Source organism: Aristolochia californica, unplaced genomic scaffold, assembly GCF_029961685.1.
Source record: "Aristolochia californica isolate CCGP_79_NKW_82.1479 unplaced genomic scaffold, dmAriCali1.0.hap1 SCAF_8, whole genome shotgun sequence".
Taxonomy (NCBI): Eukaryota; Viridiplantae; Streptophyta; class Magnoliopsida; order Piperales; family Aristolochiaceae; genus Aristolochia; species Aristolochia californica.
In genome coordinates, this window is record NW_027182279.1 from 6585461 (window position 1) to 6605853 (window position 20393).

The 20393-nt window shown below is 34.4% G+C and overlaps 3 protein-coding genes across 3 annotated transcripts; 2 read left to right on the forward strand and 1 right to left on the reverse strand.

Moving 5' to 3' along the window:
• Nucleotides 1-4013: 4013 nt before the first annotated feature.
• On the forward strand, nt 4014-4820 carry LOC137938227 (uncharacterized). The gene has a single exon (XM_068783220.1). It carries the CDS (start codon nt 4014-4016, stop codon nt 4818-4820), a length of 807 nt encoding a protein of 268 aa, XP_068639321.1.
• A 2477-nt stretch (nt 4821-7297) lies between these two features.
• LOC137938228 (secreted RxLR effector protein 161-like) lies at nt 7298-8566 on the forward strand. Its single transcript, XM_068783221.1, has 2 exons — nt 7298-7966; nt 8465-8566. The coding sequence occupies exons 1-2, from the start codon at nt 7298-7300 to the stop codon at nt 8564-8566; spliced, it is 771 nt and encodes a 256-aa protein (XP_068639322.1).
• An 8468-nt stretch (nt 8567-17034) lies between these two features.
• On the reverse strand, nt 17035-18067 carry LOC137938229 (receptor-like protein EIX1). The gene is made up of 3 exons (XM_068783222.1): nt 17748-18067; nt 17469-17644; nt 17035-17318 (listed from the first exon to the last, which is right to left on the reverse strand). The coding sequence occupies exons 1-3, from the start codon at nt 18065-18067 to the stop codon at nt 17035-17037; spliced, it is 780 nt and encodes a 259-aa protein (XP_068639323.1).
• Between the last annotated feature and the right edge of the window lie 2326 nt (nt 18068-20393).

Here is a 20393-nt window from a genome sequence, read left to right on the forward strand (position 1 = left end):
TCATACTTATTGCTGCTCAAGACACAATTCAGGCATTAGAGGATAATGTTCAGGCTCCTATTCCTGATATTGTTCCAGATCAAGAAAACAATGAGATTCTTCCTCTTGCACCACCTTTAGTACAAACTCAACCACCTCAAGAAGTGCCATTAAGAAGATCCACTAGGGAGAGGAGAAATGCGATTCCAGATGATTATATCATATTTCTCCAAGAACATGAGGATGGCGTCGGATTGACAGAAGATGATCTAATTAACTTATGTCAAGCCTTGCGCAGTTCTAACTTTCAAAAGTGGATTGATGCCATGAAGGATGAGATAACGTCTATTAATGACAATGACGTTTGGGATCTCATCGAGTTGCCTAAAGTTAAGAAGCCCATTGGTTGTAAATGGATATTTAAAACCAAGAGGGATTCAAAGGGCAATGTTGAGAGATATAAGACCCGTCTAGTCGCTAAAGGCTTTACTCAAAGGGAAGGCATAGACTATAAAAAGACTTTCTCTCCGGTATCTTCGAAAGACTCTTTTAGAACAATAATGGCACTAGTGGCTCATTTAGATCTAGAGCTACATCAGATGGATGTCAAAACTGCGTTTCTCAATGGAGACATTGATGAAACGATTTATATGGTACAACCAGAAAACTTTGTATCTGGTGATCCAAAGTCTATGGTCTGTAAATTGAAGAAATCCATCTATGGTCTCAAACAAGCTTCCTGTCAATGGTATCACAAGTTCCATCATAAGTTCAGTGTGAGCAAATATATCTTCTTGATATTATATGTCGATGATATTCTACTCGCTAATAGCGATATAGGCTTACTGCACGAAACCAAGAAATTTCTGATGAAGAAATTCGAGATGAAAGATCTTGGTGATGCCTCTTTTGTATTAGGTATACAAATACTTAGAGATTGTTCTCAAGGTATCCTTAGGTTCTCACAAAAGAGCTATATTGATAAGGTGTTGAGTAGATTCGGCATGAAAGATAGTAAACCAGGTGATACACCCGTCGCTAAAGGAGACAAGTTTAGTCTCAAACAGTGCCCTAAAAATGATCTTGAAAGAATAGAGATACAGAAAATTCCCTATGCATCGGTAGTAGGGAGTTTAATGTACGCTCAAGTTTGTACTCATCCCGACATAGCATTTATAGTAGGAATTCTAGGCAGGTATTTGAGTAATTGGGGTATGCAACATTGGAAGGCAGCCAAACGCGTGATGCGTTATTTGAGGAGAACAAAAGACTACATGATTACTTATCGGAGATCAGACAGTTTAGAGATCATTGGGTTCTCTGACTCCGACTTTGCCGGATGCCAAGATAGCAGACGCTCCACATCAGGCTACATCTTTATGTTGGGTGAAGGAGCTATCTCATGGAAGTTTGCTAAGCAAACTCTCATAGCTTCTTCAACTATGGCCGCAGAGTTCATTGCTTGTTTTGAGGCATCCAACCACGGAATATGGTTGCGAAACTTTGTCACTGGGATACAAGTGGTAGATAGCATTGACAGGCCAATAAAGATTTACTGTGACAATAACTCGGCGGTACTTTATTCCAACAATAACAGGAGCTCGACGAAGTCAAAGTTTATTGATATCAAGTTTCTAGTTGTTAAGGAGAGAGTTCAGAATAAGCAGATTTCTATAGAACATATATGGACGGACTCTATGATAGCAGACCCATTAACCAAGGGTTTACCGCCTAAGGTATTTCATGAACACACTGCTCATATGGGCGTTATTTCTGAGGATACCTTGGTTTAGTGGGAGTCATTTTTGTACTATATGTTTGCTTTAGACATTCCGTTAGTTGATTTTTTAATAAAATTAATTGCTTATTATTTTATTTATGAACTTGCTTGTGTTTTTCTATGTGCAATGTTGACATTGCATTAAGGACTATGGAAAGATCTCACTAAAGACTAAAGAAGGACTAGTTGGAAATAGGCATGTTTGAGATCACATTGCATGTAATGTTCATGCTACTCATCCATATTTGATCTATGTCATTGAGTGTATTAGTATGGTGATCATCGTGGTTTAGTCACGAATATAATGTGATGAAAGTCGCGATGGTTCCATTATTAATATATACGATGGTTACATTATTAATAGTATACAGATGCGAGCCTAAAGAATTGTGATATAATTATTTCAGGAATGATATGTTACCCAAGTGGGAATGTTGTTAGGAAATTCACATTTCCTATTCTAATTTGGGTAACATATTTATTATGCAATTATATTTTCTATTATTAATGAAATGGGCTGAAATTAAGTGATCTAATTTTGTTAAGCCCATTAAGGAATGAGCCATAGATATGGGCCATGAATATGGGTCAATTGAGTAGATACTATAGGGAATTATGGGAATCCTATATAAAGAGACACAACATGGTTATGGTCCCCAATATACTAAATCACACACAGTTTTCCTTCTCCCCATCCGGAAGAGAGACGAAGGTCCCATTGAGGAATAAGGCGATTTAGTTGAGGAAGACCACATCCGTTCTTATCATTCGTCACAGTAAATTCTGCATCAGAAGACGAAATTCACGGAATAGATCCAGGTATGTTTTTAATCCTAATATTCTAGCATGTTGTAAATTCTGGATTAGAATTTACTATTACGGATCTAACACTTTCATCCCTTCACTTGTATCGTCATCTCAAGAAACACCCAGTTAAGCTTTTGAACACCCAGAACATAAGGTCTTTCATCGTATCCTCTCAAGAAACACCGAGATGTCCATCCCTGATCTTGACATGGCAAAAGTAATTCTCCCTCTCAAAAACACACAGTGACCTTAAACTGTTTTTTGGTTCTTTTAATGCAAGTCTTTGGAGTTAATCCTTTGATGTAGCTACTCCTTGTAGAAAGAAAAACTATTTTTGGAAAACGGGGGCCAAGCGGAAGCCACCATGAATTGACTCAACTTGGAACTGATTGGCTTGGAAGAAAAAAGGATAAAATGAGACTTGACTTTGAAAGTGGATTCACCCCAATAACCTTCCTCTCGGGAACCAAATCCAATAGATTCCAGTGCAATTCCCTTTCCTATCTCAACTTCACTTGTCACTGAAAAATTTCTAATCTTTGAGTTAGTTTAGGCAAACAAATTTCTTTTTACCAATTCTTCCTAGTCAATTTTATAAAAACCAACCTGTTCACTAACCAATGAGATAATCGGTATGATCGAACCTATATTTTAAAAGATTTTGGCCACCAATTGACCCAAAAATGTCATATGACATCATTTATTTTAAACCAATAAAAAACATTGGAGGAGAACTTTTATGAAAATCAACTTGTTCAGTAACCCAATAAGATCAAACCCATATTTTAATAGATTTAACTACCAATTGACTTGAATAATGTCATATGACTTTTTATTATTTTAAAATAATAAAAATTTGTAGGAAAACTTTCTCCACCATGCAATGTTGGAGAAGGTGGTGCCCGTAAAGAGGAGGGTCTCTTCCCCTCTTACGAATAAAATTCTTGTTGTTGCACACTTTCTTGTCTCCTACTTTATCCTTCACCCAAACCGATGACTTGAAAAGTAAGGCTTCTTGATCTCAAATGTTTTCTTTAATCTTATTTCTCATTTCATAATGTAACCGTCTCAATAAATTGATTTTATTATTGATTATATGTGTAAAAACAGTGACAAAAAATATTTTTAAAATAGAGTAAAATTCTTTAGCAACTTAATGGCCTTTTTTTTGTTTTTTTTGTTTTTTTTTTTTTTTGGTTTACATCAATATTGCAAGCAATGAAATCCAATTGGTAATCAAGATTTTAAGTGGAGATTTTGGTCCACCAAATGATACAACAACACATATAATGTGACCTATGGGATAGACTAAGAAGTTCAAAGACACAAACACATCACCATTAAAACAAAGAGGACAGAGACTATAAAAAATATTCAACTACCACCTATGAAAATATCATAATATCATCCAAAGACTAGGAATTAATGTTGTACTAGGTATCTTGAGATGGGTCCCCAATTTGGATTTTATTTTGTACTTGTCTATTTTACTTTATATGACATGCTAGTTAATGTGGGTATGTTTGTTTATTTTGTTCTGGATCCAGTTTTTGTTGCTACTGCTTCAAATGTTACTGCTCAAATAAGCAGCATTCCAATGTTAAGCGGGACGAATTTTAAGGCCTGGAAAGATACTGTGGAAATTGTCTTCGATTGTATGGATTTAGATCTTGCACTTAGGGTAGAGCCACCCATTTCTACTCCTGATAACCTCAATGAGGTTAAAATTGAGAAGTGGGAGCGCTCTAACCGAATATGTTTGATGATCATGAAAAGCTCCATTCCGGAGGCTTTTCGGGGCTCTATGACAGAGAGCGCGAGCGCCAAGAAGTTCCTAGAAGAAATTGAACAATATTTTGCCAAGAACGAAAAATCAAAGGCGAGTATCCTTTTGGCTAAACTCGCTTCGAAGAAGTATAAAGGCAAAGGGAACATAAGAGAGTACATCATGGAAATGTCTCATCTAGCATCAAAACTCAAGTCACTTAAGTTAGAGCTGTCTGAGGACTTGTTCGTGCACTTGGTTTTGATCTCTCTTCCTGCACACTTTGGCCAATTCAAGTTGAGTTATAACACTCAGAAGGACAAATGGTCCCTAAATGAGCTTATATCTCACTATGTGCAAGAGGAAGAGAGGCAGCAACGGGATAAGACTGAAAGTGCTCACTTAGCCTCAACCTCTCAGTACAAGAAGAAGAAGAGAGGAAAGGAAACTGCGGTATGTTCTTCTCAGACTAAGAAACAGAAGAAGTAGGCTGAGGAGTTTACCTGCTTCTTCTGCAACAAGTCGGGACATATGAAGAAGGATTGTCCCAAGTACACCGCCTGGTGTGTAAAGAAGGGTATGCCTCTAACTTTAGTTTGTTTTGAAGTTAATTTAGCTTCTGTACCTAAAGACACTTGGTGGGTGGATTCTGGTGCTACCACTCACGTTAGTATGTCTTTGCAGGGTTGCTTGTGGAGCCGACCGCCAAGTGATGCTAAAAATTTCATCTTTGTGGGCGATGGCAATAAAGTTGCAGTAGTGGCTATAGGAACTTTCAGATTACAATTAAGCATTGGATTTTATTTGGATTTATTTGAGACATTTGTTGCACCGTCTTTTAGGCAGAATTTAATTTCTATTTCCATTTTGGACAAATCAGGTTTTTCTTGTTCTTTTGGAAATAATAAAGTTAGTCTCTACCAAAATTCAAATTTTGTTGGTTCTGGTCCCTTAATTGATAATCTATATATGCTTGATGTTGTTAATTCCTGCAGAGAAATATTGCAGATTAGTTCACGTGGTACGAAGCAAAAATTAAGTGAGAATTCCGCTACATTATGGCACAAACGTTTAGGACATATCTCTCAACAGAGAATTCAAAAGCTTGTGTCGGATGGAATTCTTGAACCCCTAGATACTACAGACTTCCAAGTTTGTGTAGAGTACATCAAGGGGAAACAAACAAATGTTAGAAAATTAGGTGCCGAAAGAGCTAATGTCTTAGAACTTATACATACAGATATTTGTGGTCCATTCCCTACAGCTTCATGGAATGGCCAACAGTTACTTCATTACGTTTATAGACGATTACTCTAGATTCGGTTACCTATATTTAATACATGAGAAATCACAATCACTGGACATTTTCACGTCTTTCAAAGCTGAAGTTGAACTTCAACTTGGAAAGAAAATCAAGGTTGTTAAATCCGACCGTGGTGGTGAATACTACGGACGGTATGATGGATCAGGAGAACAACGTCTAGGACCCTTCGCGATTTTCCTCAAAGAGTGTGGAATTGTTCCGCAATACACCATGTCGGGCAAACCCAGCATGAACGGTGTTGCAGAGCGACGAAACCGAACACTTAAAGATATGGTAAGGACTATGATCAGTCATTCTTCTTTGCCAAAGCCACTTTGGGGAGAATCTCTCAAGACCACAATGTACATCCTTAACAGGGTACCGAGCAAAGCAGTTGCCCAAACCCCCTATGAACTTTGGATAGGCAAGAAGCCTAGCATTAGGCACTTGCACATTTGGGGTTGTCCAACTGAGGCACGTCCTTATAGGACACATGAAAGAAAACTGGACTCAAGGACGGTTAGCTGTTATTTCACTGGTTACGCTAAACGCTCTCGAGGTTATAAGTTTTACGATCCCACATCACGATCCTTCTTTGAAACGGGAAATGTGAGATTCCTTGAGGATATTGAGTTTGGAGGGGAAGAAAACATAAGGAATGTTGGCTTTGAAGAAGAATTTGTTATTGATAGTGATCAGGTCTTCATACTTATTGCTGTTCAAGACACAGTTCAGGCTCCTATTCCTGACATTGTTCCAGATCAAGACAACAATGAGATTCTTCCTTTTGCACCACCTTTAGTACAAACTCAACTACCTGAAAAAGTGCCATTAAGGAGATCCACTAGGGAGAGGAGAAATGCGATTCCAGATGATTATATCATATTTTACCAAGAACATGAGGATGGTGTCGGATTGACAGAAGATGACCCGATTAACTTATGTCAAGCCTTGCGCAGTTCTAACTCTCAAAAGTGGATTGATGCCATGAAGGATGAGATAACGTCTATGAATGATAATGACGTTTGGGATCTCATCGAATTGCCTAAAGGTAAGAAGCCCATTGGTTGTAAATGGATATTTAAAACCAAGAGGGATTCAAAGGGCAATGTCGAGAGATATAAGACCCGTCTAGTCGCTAAAGGCTTTACTCAAAGGGAAGGCATAGACTACAAAGAGACTTTCTCTCCAGTATCTTCGAAAGACTCTTTTAGAACAATAATGGCACTAGTGGCTCATTTAGATCTAGAGCTACATCAGATGGATGTCAAAACTACATTTCTCAATGGAGACATTGATGAGACGATATATGGCACAACCAGAAAACTTTGTCTCTGGTGATCCAAAGTCTATGGTCTGTAAATTGAAGAAATCCATCTATGGTCTCAAACAAGCTTCCCATCAATGGTATCACAAGTTTGATCATAAGTTCAGTGTGAGTAAATACATCTTCCTGATATTATATATCGATGATATTCTACTCGCTAATAGTGATATAGGCTTACTGCACGAAACCAAGAAATTTCTGACGAAGAAATTCGAGATGAAAGATCCTGGTGATGCCTCTTTTGTTTTAGGTATATAGATACTTAGAGATCGTTCTCAAGGTATCCTTAGGTTGTCACAAAAGAGCTATATTGATAAGGTGTTGAGTAGATTCGGCATGAAAGATAGTAAACCAGGTGACACACCCGTCGCTAAAGGAGACAAGTTTAGTCTCAAACAGTGCCCTAAAAATGATCTTAAAAGAACAGAGATACAGAAAATTCCCTATGCATCGGTAGTAGGGAGTTTAATGTACGCTCAAGTTTGTACTCATCCCGACATAGCATTTATAGTAGGAATTCTAGGCAGGTATTCGAGTAATCGGGGTATGCAACATTGGAAGGCAGCCAAACGCGTGATGCGTTATTTGAAGAGAACAAAAGACTACATGATTACTTATCGGAGATCAGACAGTTTAGAGATCATTGGGTTCTCTGACTCCGACTTTGCCGGATGCCAAGAAAGCAGACGCTCCACATCAGGCTACATCTTTATGTTGGGTGAAGGAGTTATCTCATGGAAGTCTGCTAAGCAAACTCTCATAGCTTCTTCAACCACAGTTGCAGAGTTCATTGCTTGTTTTGAGGCATCCAACCACGGAATATGGTTGCGAAACTTTGTCACTGGGCTACGAGTGGTAGATAGCATTGACAGGCCATTAAAGATTTACTGTGACAATAACTCGGCGGTACTTTATTCCAACAACAATAGGAGCTCAACGAAGTCAAAGTTTATTGACATCAAGTTTCTAGTTGTTAAGGAGAGAGTTCAGAATAAGCAGATTTCTGTAGAAAAAAAGCTAAAATGAGACTTGACTTTGAAAGTGGATTCACCCCAATAACCCTTCCTCTCGGGAACTGAATCCAATTGATTCCAGTGCAATTCCCTTTCCTATCTCAACTTCACTTGTCACTAAAATTTTTTTAATCTTTGACTTAGTTTAGGCAAACAAAAATTTTTTACCAATTCTTCCTAGTCAATTTTATAAAAACCAACCTATTCACTAACCAATGAGATAATCGGTATGATCGAACCTATATTTTAAAAGATTTTGGCCACCAATTGACCCAAAAATGTCATATGACATCATTTATTTTAAACCAATAAAAAACATTGGGGGAGAACTTTTATAAAAATCAACTTGTTCAGTAACCCAATAAGATCAAACCCATATTTTAATATATTTAACTACCAATTGACTTGAATAATGTCAAATGACTTTTTATTATTTTAAAATAATAAAAAGTTGTAGGAAAACTTTCTCCACCATGCAATGTTGGAGAAGGTGGTGCCCGTAAAGAGGAGGGTCTCTTCCCCTCTGACGAATAAAATTCATGTTGTTGCACACTTTCTTGTCTCCTCCTTTATCCTTCACCCAAACCGATGACTTGAAAAGTAAGACTTCTTGATCTCAAATGTTTTCTTTAATCTTATTTCTCATTTCATAATGTAACCGTCTCAATAAATTGATTTTATTATTGATTATATGTGTAAAAACAGTGACAAAAAATATTTTTAAAATAGAGTAAAATTCTTTAGCAACTTAATGGCCTTTTTTTTTTTTTTGGGTTTACATCAATATTGCAAGCAATGAAATCCAATTGGTAAATGTGTTGGAATATGAAAGCCACCATGACTTGACTTGGGAATGAAAATGGCCATATGAAGAAGTTGCCTAACTTGTGTATGACATGGCACAATGTGGACTTGACAGACCAGTGTAAAAGGCCAAAATGAGGATTTGACTAGCATGTGGAAAAATACATAATCAAGATTTTAAGTGGAGATTGTGGTCCGCCAAATGATACAACTACACATATAACGTGACCTATGGGATAGACTAAGAAGCTAAAAGACACAAACACATCACCATTAAAATAAAGAGGACAGAGACTATAAAAAATATTCAACTACCACCTATGAAAATATCATAATATCACTAACAATGTGTGTTTATGCCTAGAAGAAATCATAGCTAGGCAAGAAAGTGCAGAGAGGAATAATTTTTATTGATATAAGGAAATTTTAAGAGTTAAAATATTTTTAGTCCTGATTCAATTTTCCCTAAAAAACTCTTTAATGGGACAAGAAAAAAAAATTTCTCTTGAAAAAATATTTTGTGTTTGTGTCAATTTTGGGAGATGAGAAAATTTTTATCCCACTTATTCCACAAAACTTTTAGAGGATAGAAAATAATTATCTTATTGCTCCTATTGGAAATGAGTCTATTAATTTTGTTGATTATGTGTATGTGTGTGTGAGTGTGTCTATGTGTTTGTTTATTATAAGGATAATGTACTTTTAGAAGATTTGATAGGATTTTGGGAATTTTGGGCATTCATTTATAAAATATATCTTTTATAGTTTGAAAACTATTCATAAATTATGTTATGTTTAAAAATAAAAATTCTATTTTTAATTTTTTTTCCAGAAAACATGGTTGACGATTAGTCAAATCAAAATTTTGAACGTGTTGCGCACTCTCCAGTCTCCTTCTTTGTCCTTCACCCATAGCTATGACTCGACAAGTTAAGCCTAAATAGTCTAAAACGAACTGAAAGATAGACCGAAACGACTACATTTACTTGACAGAATAGAAGGAGCACACTCTCTCTAAAACTTATGCTAAATTAACTTTTCCCCCATTCAGATGAAACAGTTAAAGGAACAAGTAATGAAATACTCATTACCCTTTCTCTCTATCACCTATTTACAACCCTATCTCTTGTCTCTCCCACACATAGTCTTATTAACTATATTTGGGACTTTTTTAAAGGTTTACTAGAATAAAATTCACTATAAAATTGTTAGCATGCATTTTCTATTGCAATTAACCTATGTTCATTGAAATTTGGATTTTTTTATTTTAAATCAATCAAAATCCGTTCAAATATTTGAACTCTTTGATACCTTTAAAAAAATAAGTGAGCTTGCACTTAAAGTTTACTGTATTATCACCTTGACACCCACTTTAAAAAATTTGTAATTTAACGAATTAAAAAACTATTTTAAGAAATTGATTTATCTATATTGCCAAAAACTATGAAAAAATATCTTGAATGGCTTGAGTGCACATCTCTTACTATTCTACTATCTTAACTCTCTCATCTTAGTAGTATAAAATTAACCTTTGTAAGACTTTCCAAGTTTTTACTTGAATACAATTTACTAGAAAATCTTTCTCAAATATATGGCGTTTTAGTTTAGAAACATGAATGTGGGGTTACTCTAGTAGCCCTGACAAGGACCATGAAGATTCTTTTTTCTTTTTTCTTTTTCTAGTTTATATCAATATTGTAAGCAATGAAATCCTATAGGCAAATATGTTGGAATATGAAACCTACCTTGACTTGACTTGACCTGGGAATGAAAATGGCCCAATGAAGAAGTTATCTAGCTTGGGTATGAAAATGACAAAATGTGAATTTGACTATTGACCTGTAAATGCCCAAATGAGGACTGGACTAGCCTAATGGAAAAATGCATAGTGAAGACTTTAAGTGGAGATTGTGGTCCAGTAAATGATATAACTACATATACGGCATGACCAACGAGATAGACTAAGATGCTACAAGTTCATAAAAACATCACTGTTAGAATAAAGATGACAAAAACTATACAAAATATTCAAATATCACCTATGAAAATTAGATAATATCACTAGCAATGTGTGTTCAGGCCTAAGAAGACATCATAGCTAGGTAAGAAAGTAAGAGAAGAATAATTATTCACATGACATAAGTTTTTTGATATATGTAGGTTTTTAAGTGGTAAAAATGTTTTTGGACTAACCCCACAAAACCCTTTAATGCAACAGAAAAAACATATAAAAAATTACTCATGAAATTAAATCCTTGTTTGTGTTAATTTCGGAAGACGAGAAAATTGTCACCCCGGATCTTCCAAAAAAATTTAAAAAAAGGACCAAAAAATAATTTTCTTATTGCCCATTTTGGAAATGAATCTATTAATTTTGTTGATTATGTGTATGTATGTTTGTGTATCTGTGTGTTTGTTTATTTAAAGGATAGTGTACGTTTAGTAGATTTAATAGGATTTTCGAATTTTGGTCAGTCACTTGTGAAAATTATCTTTTATAGTTTGAAAACTATTCATAAATTATTTTAAGTTCAAAAATAAATATTCTATTTTTGAAATTTTAGTTTAGGAATATAACTAATACCACTAGTACCAAAAGAGATAATAAGTAGAAACATAAAACTTGTTATCATATGAAATGGAACAATTGGCTCAGGAAAGTCTATCAAGATAAAACAAACATTCAGAGTATTATATGACTCAAAGATACAATATGGAATATATATAATATTAAGTAATATAATTTTTTTTTAACATATTTATAGTAATTATAGCCCTTGTAATTATAATTTCATTACATAGTTACATAATATTTTGATTTTATTGTTTTGTAAACATCATTTTTAACAAAGAAACATTAAACTAATTGGAGGAAACAATATATTTTTACTCTCAGATTGGTTGTTAGTGGTCACTTTTTTCCTTCATTGCTCCTTGAGGTAAGAGAAAGGTTGTGGACCCCGAAGGAAAGAACACCCCCCAAATTTTGCTTTAAATTGGCATGGGTGTTTTGGATATTTCGAAATGTGTCACCTAGATCAAACTTTGAGATATATCGTTTTGTCCCCTAGGGAATATATGATCCCATATATAAGGCATGCATCCAACCTTGGATTTGTAAAGACATCAATGCAAGGATCCTTTGCTCTCTCCTACATAGTTTTGACCAATCTAGGGTCACTCTATCAGGACCACTAGTTCATCAACCAAGTAGGGTCCAAATTATTGTTTTTAATTCAAAATATCAAATTTAACTCTTGTGAATTTGCACTAATGACGAGTCAAGCCCATCTTCACAACACGTATCAAAAGATGGTAGGATGAGGTCCACTGTCTTGCTCTAATAAGCCTAAGACAAAGTTTGATAGCCCCAATTTAAATAGCTAACAATTAAAATATTTCTCCTATTACATCTGTATTCAGTATTTGATTAATTGTATATGTAATTTTTTTCAAAAATGACATATGCATTGTATTTTTCTCTCTCTCTCAATGTGCCTTATTATTTGGTTTATTAGTAAAATGTATTTAGGTAAATGTGTAATCTTACGTAAATTCATAAAATGAGTAAATTACTTTCCTAAATACTTGGATATTATACAATCAAATTATCATTACCTTAATTAGTTAGTTAAAGGAAATCTATTTAGAGGTGTTATTAACTGAATAAATGAAAACATGTTTTAGGATCAACATTATGAAGATCCAATTGTTTTGAAAGAGAATCACTAGATAATTTTACATTTTTGAAGAAGAGTTAATTTGTCACTCTCTCTCTCTCTCTCTCTCTCTTTGTAAAATTATTGGACCAACTATCAGTCAAACCATTTACTCCCTCTATCAAACCATCTATTATGCATGTTGTAGCTTAGACAAGGATTATGACCATTCTTTTTTTGGTTTACATCAAATGGGGATGGGAATAGGTTTTTCTCCATTTAGATGAAATCGGTAACGGAACAAGTAATTGAATACCAACTTCCCATTCCCTCTGTTACCTATTTACAACAGTATCTCTTGTCTCTCCCATCCTAGTCTTATTAAGCATATTTAGATCTTTTCAATTTTTTACTTGAATAAAATTTACTATAAAATTCATAGCAAGCATTTTCTATTGCAATTCATCTATCTTCTTATGAATTGGGATTATCATAGAGGGATTTACCTGTGGAAAAAAATAGTCCTAGGTGTCATCATCTTTTTTAAGTAATGCATACACCACTTAGAGTTTTAATAATTGGGAATTAGTTTTTACTTTTAATCTATTAAAAATAATTATAAATTTTATTAGCACAAGAAATAAAAATTCATGTCAAATTTAATAGGGTTTTTATAATGAAATTATTAAAAATATATAGTATTATATATCATATATAAAATGTTATTCTTTATATACTCAAAGTGTATTGGCTTGTTTGGGAGATAAACAATATCTTCTTCATAGAGGGTACTCAGGCTAAAAATGGATTCAAATTTTTTGAAGTATTTCCTTGATTTTTTTAGAAATATTTTGATTGTTTTTTAGCTAGAGGATAAAAAGGTCATTTTTTTATATAAAAAATAAGTCAAGCCGAGTGGTCAGCCTTGAAGAATGAAAAACACTGCACTTGCCAAAAACTTCCGAGTTTATTTTTCTTGAAATTACCAGTGAGAAGAGTCTGAAATTATTCTAGTCTACTTGGAGTTAACATTCTCCTCTTTCTAGTTGCTTGTTTTCTTAATCCTCGAGGCGGGAACAATTATGGAGTCATGACAATTGGAAGAGTATTGAGAACACAAAAGATCAATTATGTATTCAATTCGTCCTCCTCAAGATTTTTTTGAAGTGTTTTTCTTTTAAAATTGGAGCACTTTTTAGTCCATTCATCGTCGGTTTTCTGTCAAAAGAAAGAATTGGACATATTATGTCTTTTTAGGTGGCATCGAACCGAATTGGTGTTAAGCACCTAGCCAATACTACCCAAAAGACCGGCCTGTTAGGAGCGGAAGACATAGATACTTAACCCAGGCCCATAACCAGGATGTCCCATAACATCACACCCCCCCTTCGCGAGCCGACGACCACGGCGGCGCAACGACACAGGCCCGACCCGGGTTTTTATCCTACGACCTACCTGTATTTTAATCTAGCCTTTGCGCGCGATGCAGCGACACTGGCCCGACCCGGGTTTTTATCCTACGGCCTACCAGTATTTTAATCCAGCCTCTGCAGCGTTGCCGGGAATCGAACTCGCGACCGAGGGTCGGCTCTGATACCAAATGTTAAGCACGTAGCCAATACTACCCAAAAGACCGGCCTGTTAGGAGCGGAAGACATAGATACTTAACCCAGGCCCATAACCAGGATGTCCCATAACAACTGGTTCATGAATAACTCCAGTTTGGCTTAGAGCCAGCTTGATTCGATTCAAATAAATCCCATCTCAAATCAAATTCGAGATCGGTTTTCGATTTGTTTAAGTAAACTACATGAACTTGAACAAGGGTGATTCGATTCACGAAAAAAATGGAGAGCTTCTTAGTTTCACTGTAACCCTAGCTTCTCCCTATTGAAAACAACATGTTTCCACAATCATATATAAGAGACGTATCCAACTCTAGTTTTCATAGTCATCAAGGCCACTGAGATCTCAATTTCATCAACCATGTAGGGGTCAAATTATTTTTTATTCTAAAACTCGATTCAAAAATCAGAACTATCTAGGTGTCAATTGTAAGCCTTCAAGAACCTGTGTTTGTAATATTTAATATCATTTTCAATACATAGATACATAATATTTTGATCATATTTATTTTTAAATGCAATTTTCCTCAAAAGATTAAACAAATCCAAGAAAATAATATAATTTTACTCCCATATTATTTTTAATGGTCACTTTTCCCCTTCAAGGAATCTTCCATGGAAGCGCAACACACTAACACAATCATGTTATTAATTTTGATGCACTTCTAAAATAAAAATATTTAGAGGTGTTATTACGTGAATAAATGAAACCAGTTTTAGGACCGACAATTCGAAGGCCCAATTATCTTGGGAGAGAATCACTAGACAAGGATTATCACGTCTTTTTAAAAAGAAATGCGAGCACATGGAGTTTTATTCATAATCTGATAGTCAATTTAAGCCACTAACATTACTTTTACCGTGCCTCTACAATAAAAAAGAAAAAAGAATGTTGGCTCACATTTATTTGCACTTTAATATAAAAGAAAGTACCAAGCTTACCTACCGGTCAATCAATCAAATATTATCTCTCTTTCCTTCTCTCTCTACAGAACTACCGAACTTGCTACCAATCAAACTATCTGCTCTCTCTCTCTTTCTCTCTCAACCGTTAGCAATACATTTCAAATATGACTTCCTATACTATGTAAAATTTCTTTCTCTTTCAATCTCTCTCAATCACACTCAAAATCGAATTCGAATTTAATAGGGATAGAGCTGGGGTGGGCGCAAAAGTTTGATATATATCAATTACCCAAAAATCCAATTATGATATATGAGAGATTTACACCCATGATGTCTCAATGGACTTTATAGGACAATACGCTCATAATTTTTAAAAATTAAAATTCCTAAAAACACATTATTTCCAACATATTTCTATAAAAATCAAGATACACCAATTTTGAAAATGATAACTATATGAATCTTTGTTTGAATTAGAGTATAACTTGAGAATTTCATCTCAAATGTGGATTAGAAGTTCAGAACATACACATTTATACATCACTAGAAAATGAAAATTTAAAGGCACCCAACTCTCAGAAATAACTAAAATAACTAATAATAAAACTTAGAATGTGCTATTTTTTAGAATATTTTAAATATCAAATATCAAAGACTCAAAAGAAAGCAGTGTACCAATGAGAATGAGTTGGTCTTATCATGATTTCCACCTACAGTGTTGTTATAATCATCTAGATTTTAAAACTATGTTGCCATTCACATCAAATTCAAAAAAGAAAAAAATTCTCAACCAAAATAGAATTCCACCATAGTAGATGATCTTTCGTAGAGGAATTATATTTCCTAGAAAAATAAAATTTTAAACTATTTCAAAGATCATGCAATTTATCTTAAATAAAGAAATTTTTGGTAGAAAAGTTTTTCATTACCAAAATGGTAAAACTTTTGTGGTGGAAAATAAATTCCACCATGATGGTTTCAATTATTTTTTATTAGAAAATGTTTTTATGGAAATTGTTTCCACCAAATTTTTATGTGGTACACAATATTTTTTGTCAAAACAATATTTCTCAAAAAGACTTTATTTTCCTAAAAAATTTATTTCAATTGAAAATTAATTCTACTGAAAGAAAGCATATCTTGCCATGTACTTGTCATAACTCTACGACCAGAAAATCAATTTTTGATGGTAGAGTTTTCTTTTCTTTCTTAGTTACTCTACCAGTGAATTATTATTTATGCTTGATAAGGTGGCTTCTATCGAAGAAAGTAAAAACTATTTTTTTTAGTGTTATATTTAATTATGTAATTAATTATTTTAAGTTTTAGTTGCAAACCTTTGTTAAAAACTTGACTTGGTCAAGGTACATGGCATGGTTGAACTAGATTCAATTGACTTATCCAATCCCAAATTTATAATAAAACATTCAACAACATCTCCTGGGCCAATTGGTTAATCTGATCCAGGTTTATAATAGAGCATTCAACATTTCCTTTTAACCGATTATTGATTTCCATAATTGGCATGAACTATGTGGCCATGGAAGAAGAATAGTATTTATAGCTGTCGTTATTTTGACACCAAAGAAGACATACATTATCACTGTTTGTCTTTTGAAAATTTCACAAATATTTTAATAAATAAAAAAAAGAATGTCACTGTATTTTGAAAAGCCCTACTAAATTATTATGGGAAGGAAATTATTGAGTGACATTTGCATTTGAAAAAGGATGAGTTACAAAGAAACGAAGAAAAGGCCATATCCCATGAACACTTTTTGAGCTTTGACAATATTATGTATATTTCTAACAAAACCAATCTTGAAAACCATCTACAAATCGAAAAATACATAATTCTCCAAGACCTTTTGAATAAAAAATTCCAAACACACTTACGAAGCCAACTACAAATCCATGAGCAATGTCAGCATAGATCCATCTCATTTCAGACCTGTCTTTAAACTCTTCATCACCAAAAGTTTGGATCGGAATTTGATTCCTCCCATCACTTTTACATTTTTTCTCAATAGATATCCACAAAGATGTTCATTACCCACATAAATCGATTAATCATTGAGGGTATCAACTTGATTACTAGATGGAATTATTCTAGACAAATTGTTGTATGAAAGGTTGAGATAACTCAAAAATGTCAAACTAGCAATAGCTGCAAGAATCAGCCCAAAAAGACGGTTTCTTGACAAATCTAGATTTATTGATTGTTGCAGCCTTCCAATGCTTTGTGGGAGCTTCCCAAAAAATCTATTCCTCGACAAGTTCAAAACTATCAAACCAATAAGGTCTGCAACTTCTTCTGGGATTGTTCCTGATAAATTGTTGTTTGAGAGATCTAAAACAATAACCAATGAAAAATTGGTAGTGTATTCATACACAAACCCATTCATCGACACATCAACCCTTTCTTTGTAATAGGTGCCCCTATAAAAAAATTTATTGTTTGAAACATGATTGATTCTCATGGTTGCATAAATTTTTATACCTCTTGGAATGGCTCCTGTCAGACGATTATGTGACACATCAAGGACTTCCAAATAACCCAAATTCCATAGTTCTGGAATAGTTCTAGTAAACATGTTCAACCTTAATTGGAGTATTTGAAGATTAGACAACGTTACTCCAATCCAACTTGGAAGGCTTCCACTAAATTCGTTCCCACTAAGGTCAAGAGTTTTCAAATTATTACATTTTTTAAAAAAACAAAGGAAATTATCCGGATAATTTATTCTTCTCAAGGTGCAATCTTTGTATATTCACAAACTGGATGGAAGACCATGGAATATTATTAGATAAATGGTTTGCCTTCAAATCAAGTACATTGAGAGATCCACAATTAGCCAAGGTTGGGAGCACACCTCCAGTGAGTTTGTTATGAGAAAGATTAAGAATTTCTAATTCCTTCATCTTACCCAACAGAGGAGGAATAACCCCAAAAAATTGATTGTAGGAGATGTCAAGAAAATAGACAGGGTTTGTGAGAAAAGATATTGGACCTGTGAACTTGTTGTAGCTCAGATCAATATATGTATATGAATTAGTGGCAAGTGTAATGTATGGAGGTGAACCTAAATTATTATTCATACTGAGGTTCAAAAAATAAAGTTGAGAAGTCTTGTTCCAAAACCACGATAGTATATTACCCACATATGTTCGGGATAGATCTAGGTAAGTGAGTTTATTTTTTTAGTATGAAGTCATAGAGGAAATTGTGGGCCAAGACGACAAGATTCAAGATAGAGATATTCAGCTTGAAATGGAGGAACCCGGTCTATAGGAAGACAAAACTCTAGTGAATTTAACAATAAGTCTAGGGTGGTTAGGTTGTTCAAATTTCAAAAAATGTTTTTCAATTACAACACCTTGCAACATAATATTTTCAATTGTAAGAACTTCCAGAGACGAGAGTTCTCCCAAGCATGTAAGAATTGTCCATGAGGTATAACTGGGTTAAATTGTTAAGGAGCATAACCAATCTAAGTACAGAGTTTGGAGGTTGTGAAAGTTTCCCATTTAGCTTAGAAAGCCCTTTGTGGTTCGATTACCTCCTGTGACTCCCAAGTAAAGACTAGTAAGAGAGGTCATATTACCAATAGACTCTGGGATTTCTTTGGGTAGCTCAACCCCTTTTAGTTACATCGCCTTAATATTCTTCCAACTGCCACCAAATAGATTTGAGAAATTTACTTTGAGGTTATAATTATACCACAAATAGAACTCCTCCAAATGAGGCAATGTTCCAAACTCTGAAGATACATCGCCATAGAAGTCATTAGAACTAAGATCCAAATAACGCAGTTGTGTAAGATTGAGAAATGAGGGCGTTGGGGGACAACTGAAAAAGAAGCTTTCTGCATATCGAGTATTTGTAGAGAAGAAAGAGCTAATTCATCTCTAGCTGCTTCGGAGATGGCATATTTACCATCCAGTCAAAATTATCTGCATACAAACACGAGGAGATCTCGTTCGGTCTATGTTGGAAGAAACATCCAAAAATTCAATACAAGAAAGATTTCCATGATGGAAAGGAATTGAATTTTCCGACTAAATCCTGCATACGACAAGTTCAAATGCCTCAACTTCTTTAAGGAACTGAAAAAAATCCGGAATTTGAACTCCATGGAAAGAGTACCCACTCAAGTCAAGGTGTCGGAGATGTTTTAGTTGCAACAACCCTACATCGATCCTCCGTAAGCTCACTGCAATTATCCAACACTGAGAATGGTGAACCATAAGGGCCACAAACGAATTCACAATTGAAGTCACCTCCATGTCTTGGACACTAACTCTGTTCTCCCGGTGCTTTATTCTCCTTTCATCTCTTTATAGTTTGAACATAGGAGGTTTTGTTTCAGAAAATGAGGTTCAGCTGAATCAAATTTCTGTGTTAGAGCAGTGTTGCACACTCTACTGTCCCCTCCTTTCTCCTTCACCCAAAGCATTGACGACTTGACAAGTTAAAGGCTGAATAGTCTAAAATGAACAGAAAGGAAGCGATTGCATGTAGTTGATAGAACAATCTAGTGGTAAAATAAATAAAAAAAACTGTAAATCCCTCTCTCTTCTCTATCTCATGTTTTACTTCTTTAATTCTGGACTCATTGAGTATAGGTGTTTAAATGGTCAGCGAAGGGAAACACAAGAGATTTGCATTTTTTATTTTTTATTTATTTCATGTTGATGATGATAAGCAAGAATCTGGCGACTATTAGACTTCTTGATACAAATACCGGTTTATCTCAATTTTTCTTTTTGAAACTTTATGGCCTAATGTTCAAGTTCTAATGGCCTTAATGAATTTTAAGGCCCTTCGGTTATTAGAACTTTAGACTTTATGGCCTTTAAACAAAAATGTGGAGAAAATCCACTTGGTAAATGTATTGGAATATGAAAGCCTTGGTGACTTGAGTTGGGAATGAAAATGGTCATAAGAAGTTAGACTTGACTAGCTTATGGAAAAATGCATAATGAAGACTTTTAGTAAAAATTGTAGTCCACTAAATGATATATCTACATATGAGGACTTGACTAGCTTGCAGTAAAATGCATAATGAAGAGTTTAAGTGGAGATTGTAGTCCTCTAAATGATAAAACATTATATATAACATGACCTACGGGATAGACTAAGATGCTCAAAGTCACAAAAACATCACCATTAAAATAAAGAGGACAAAGATTATAAAAACTATTCAAGTACCTCATATGAAAGTGTCATAATATCACTAACAATGTGTGTTTATGCCAATCGAAAAATCATAGTTGCGTAAGAAAGTGCAGACAAAAATAATTATTTACTCGAAATAATTTTTATTGATATAAGTAAATTTTAAGTGGTTAAATTTTTTTAGTCCTGATTCAATTTTCCCTAAAAAAACACTTTAATGGGACAAGAAAGCTAACAAAAAAATGC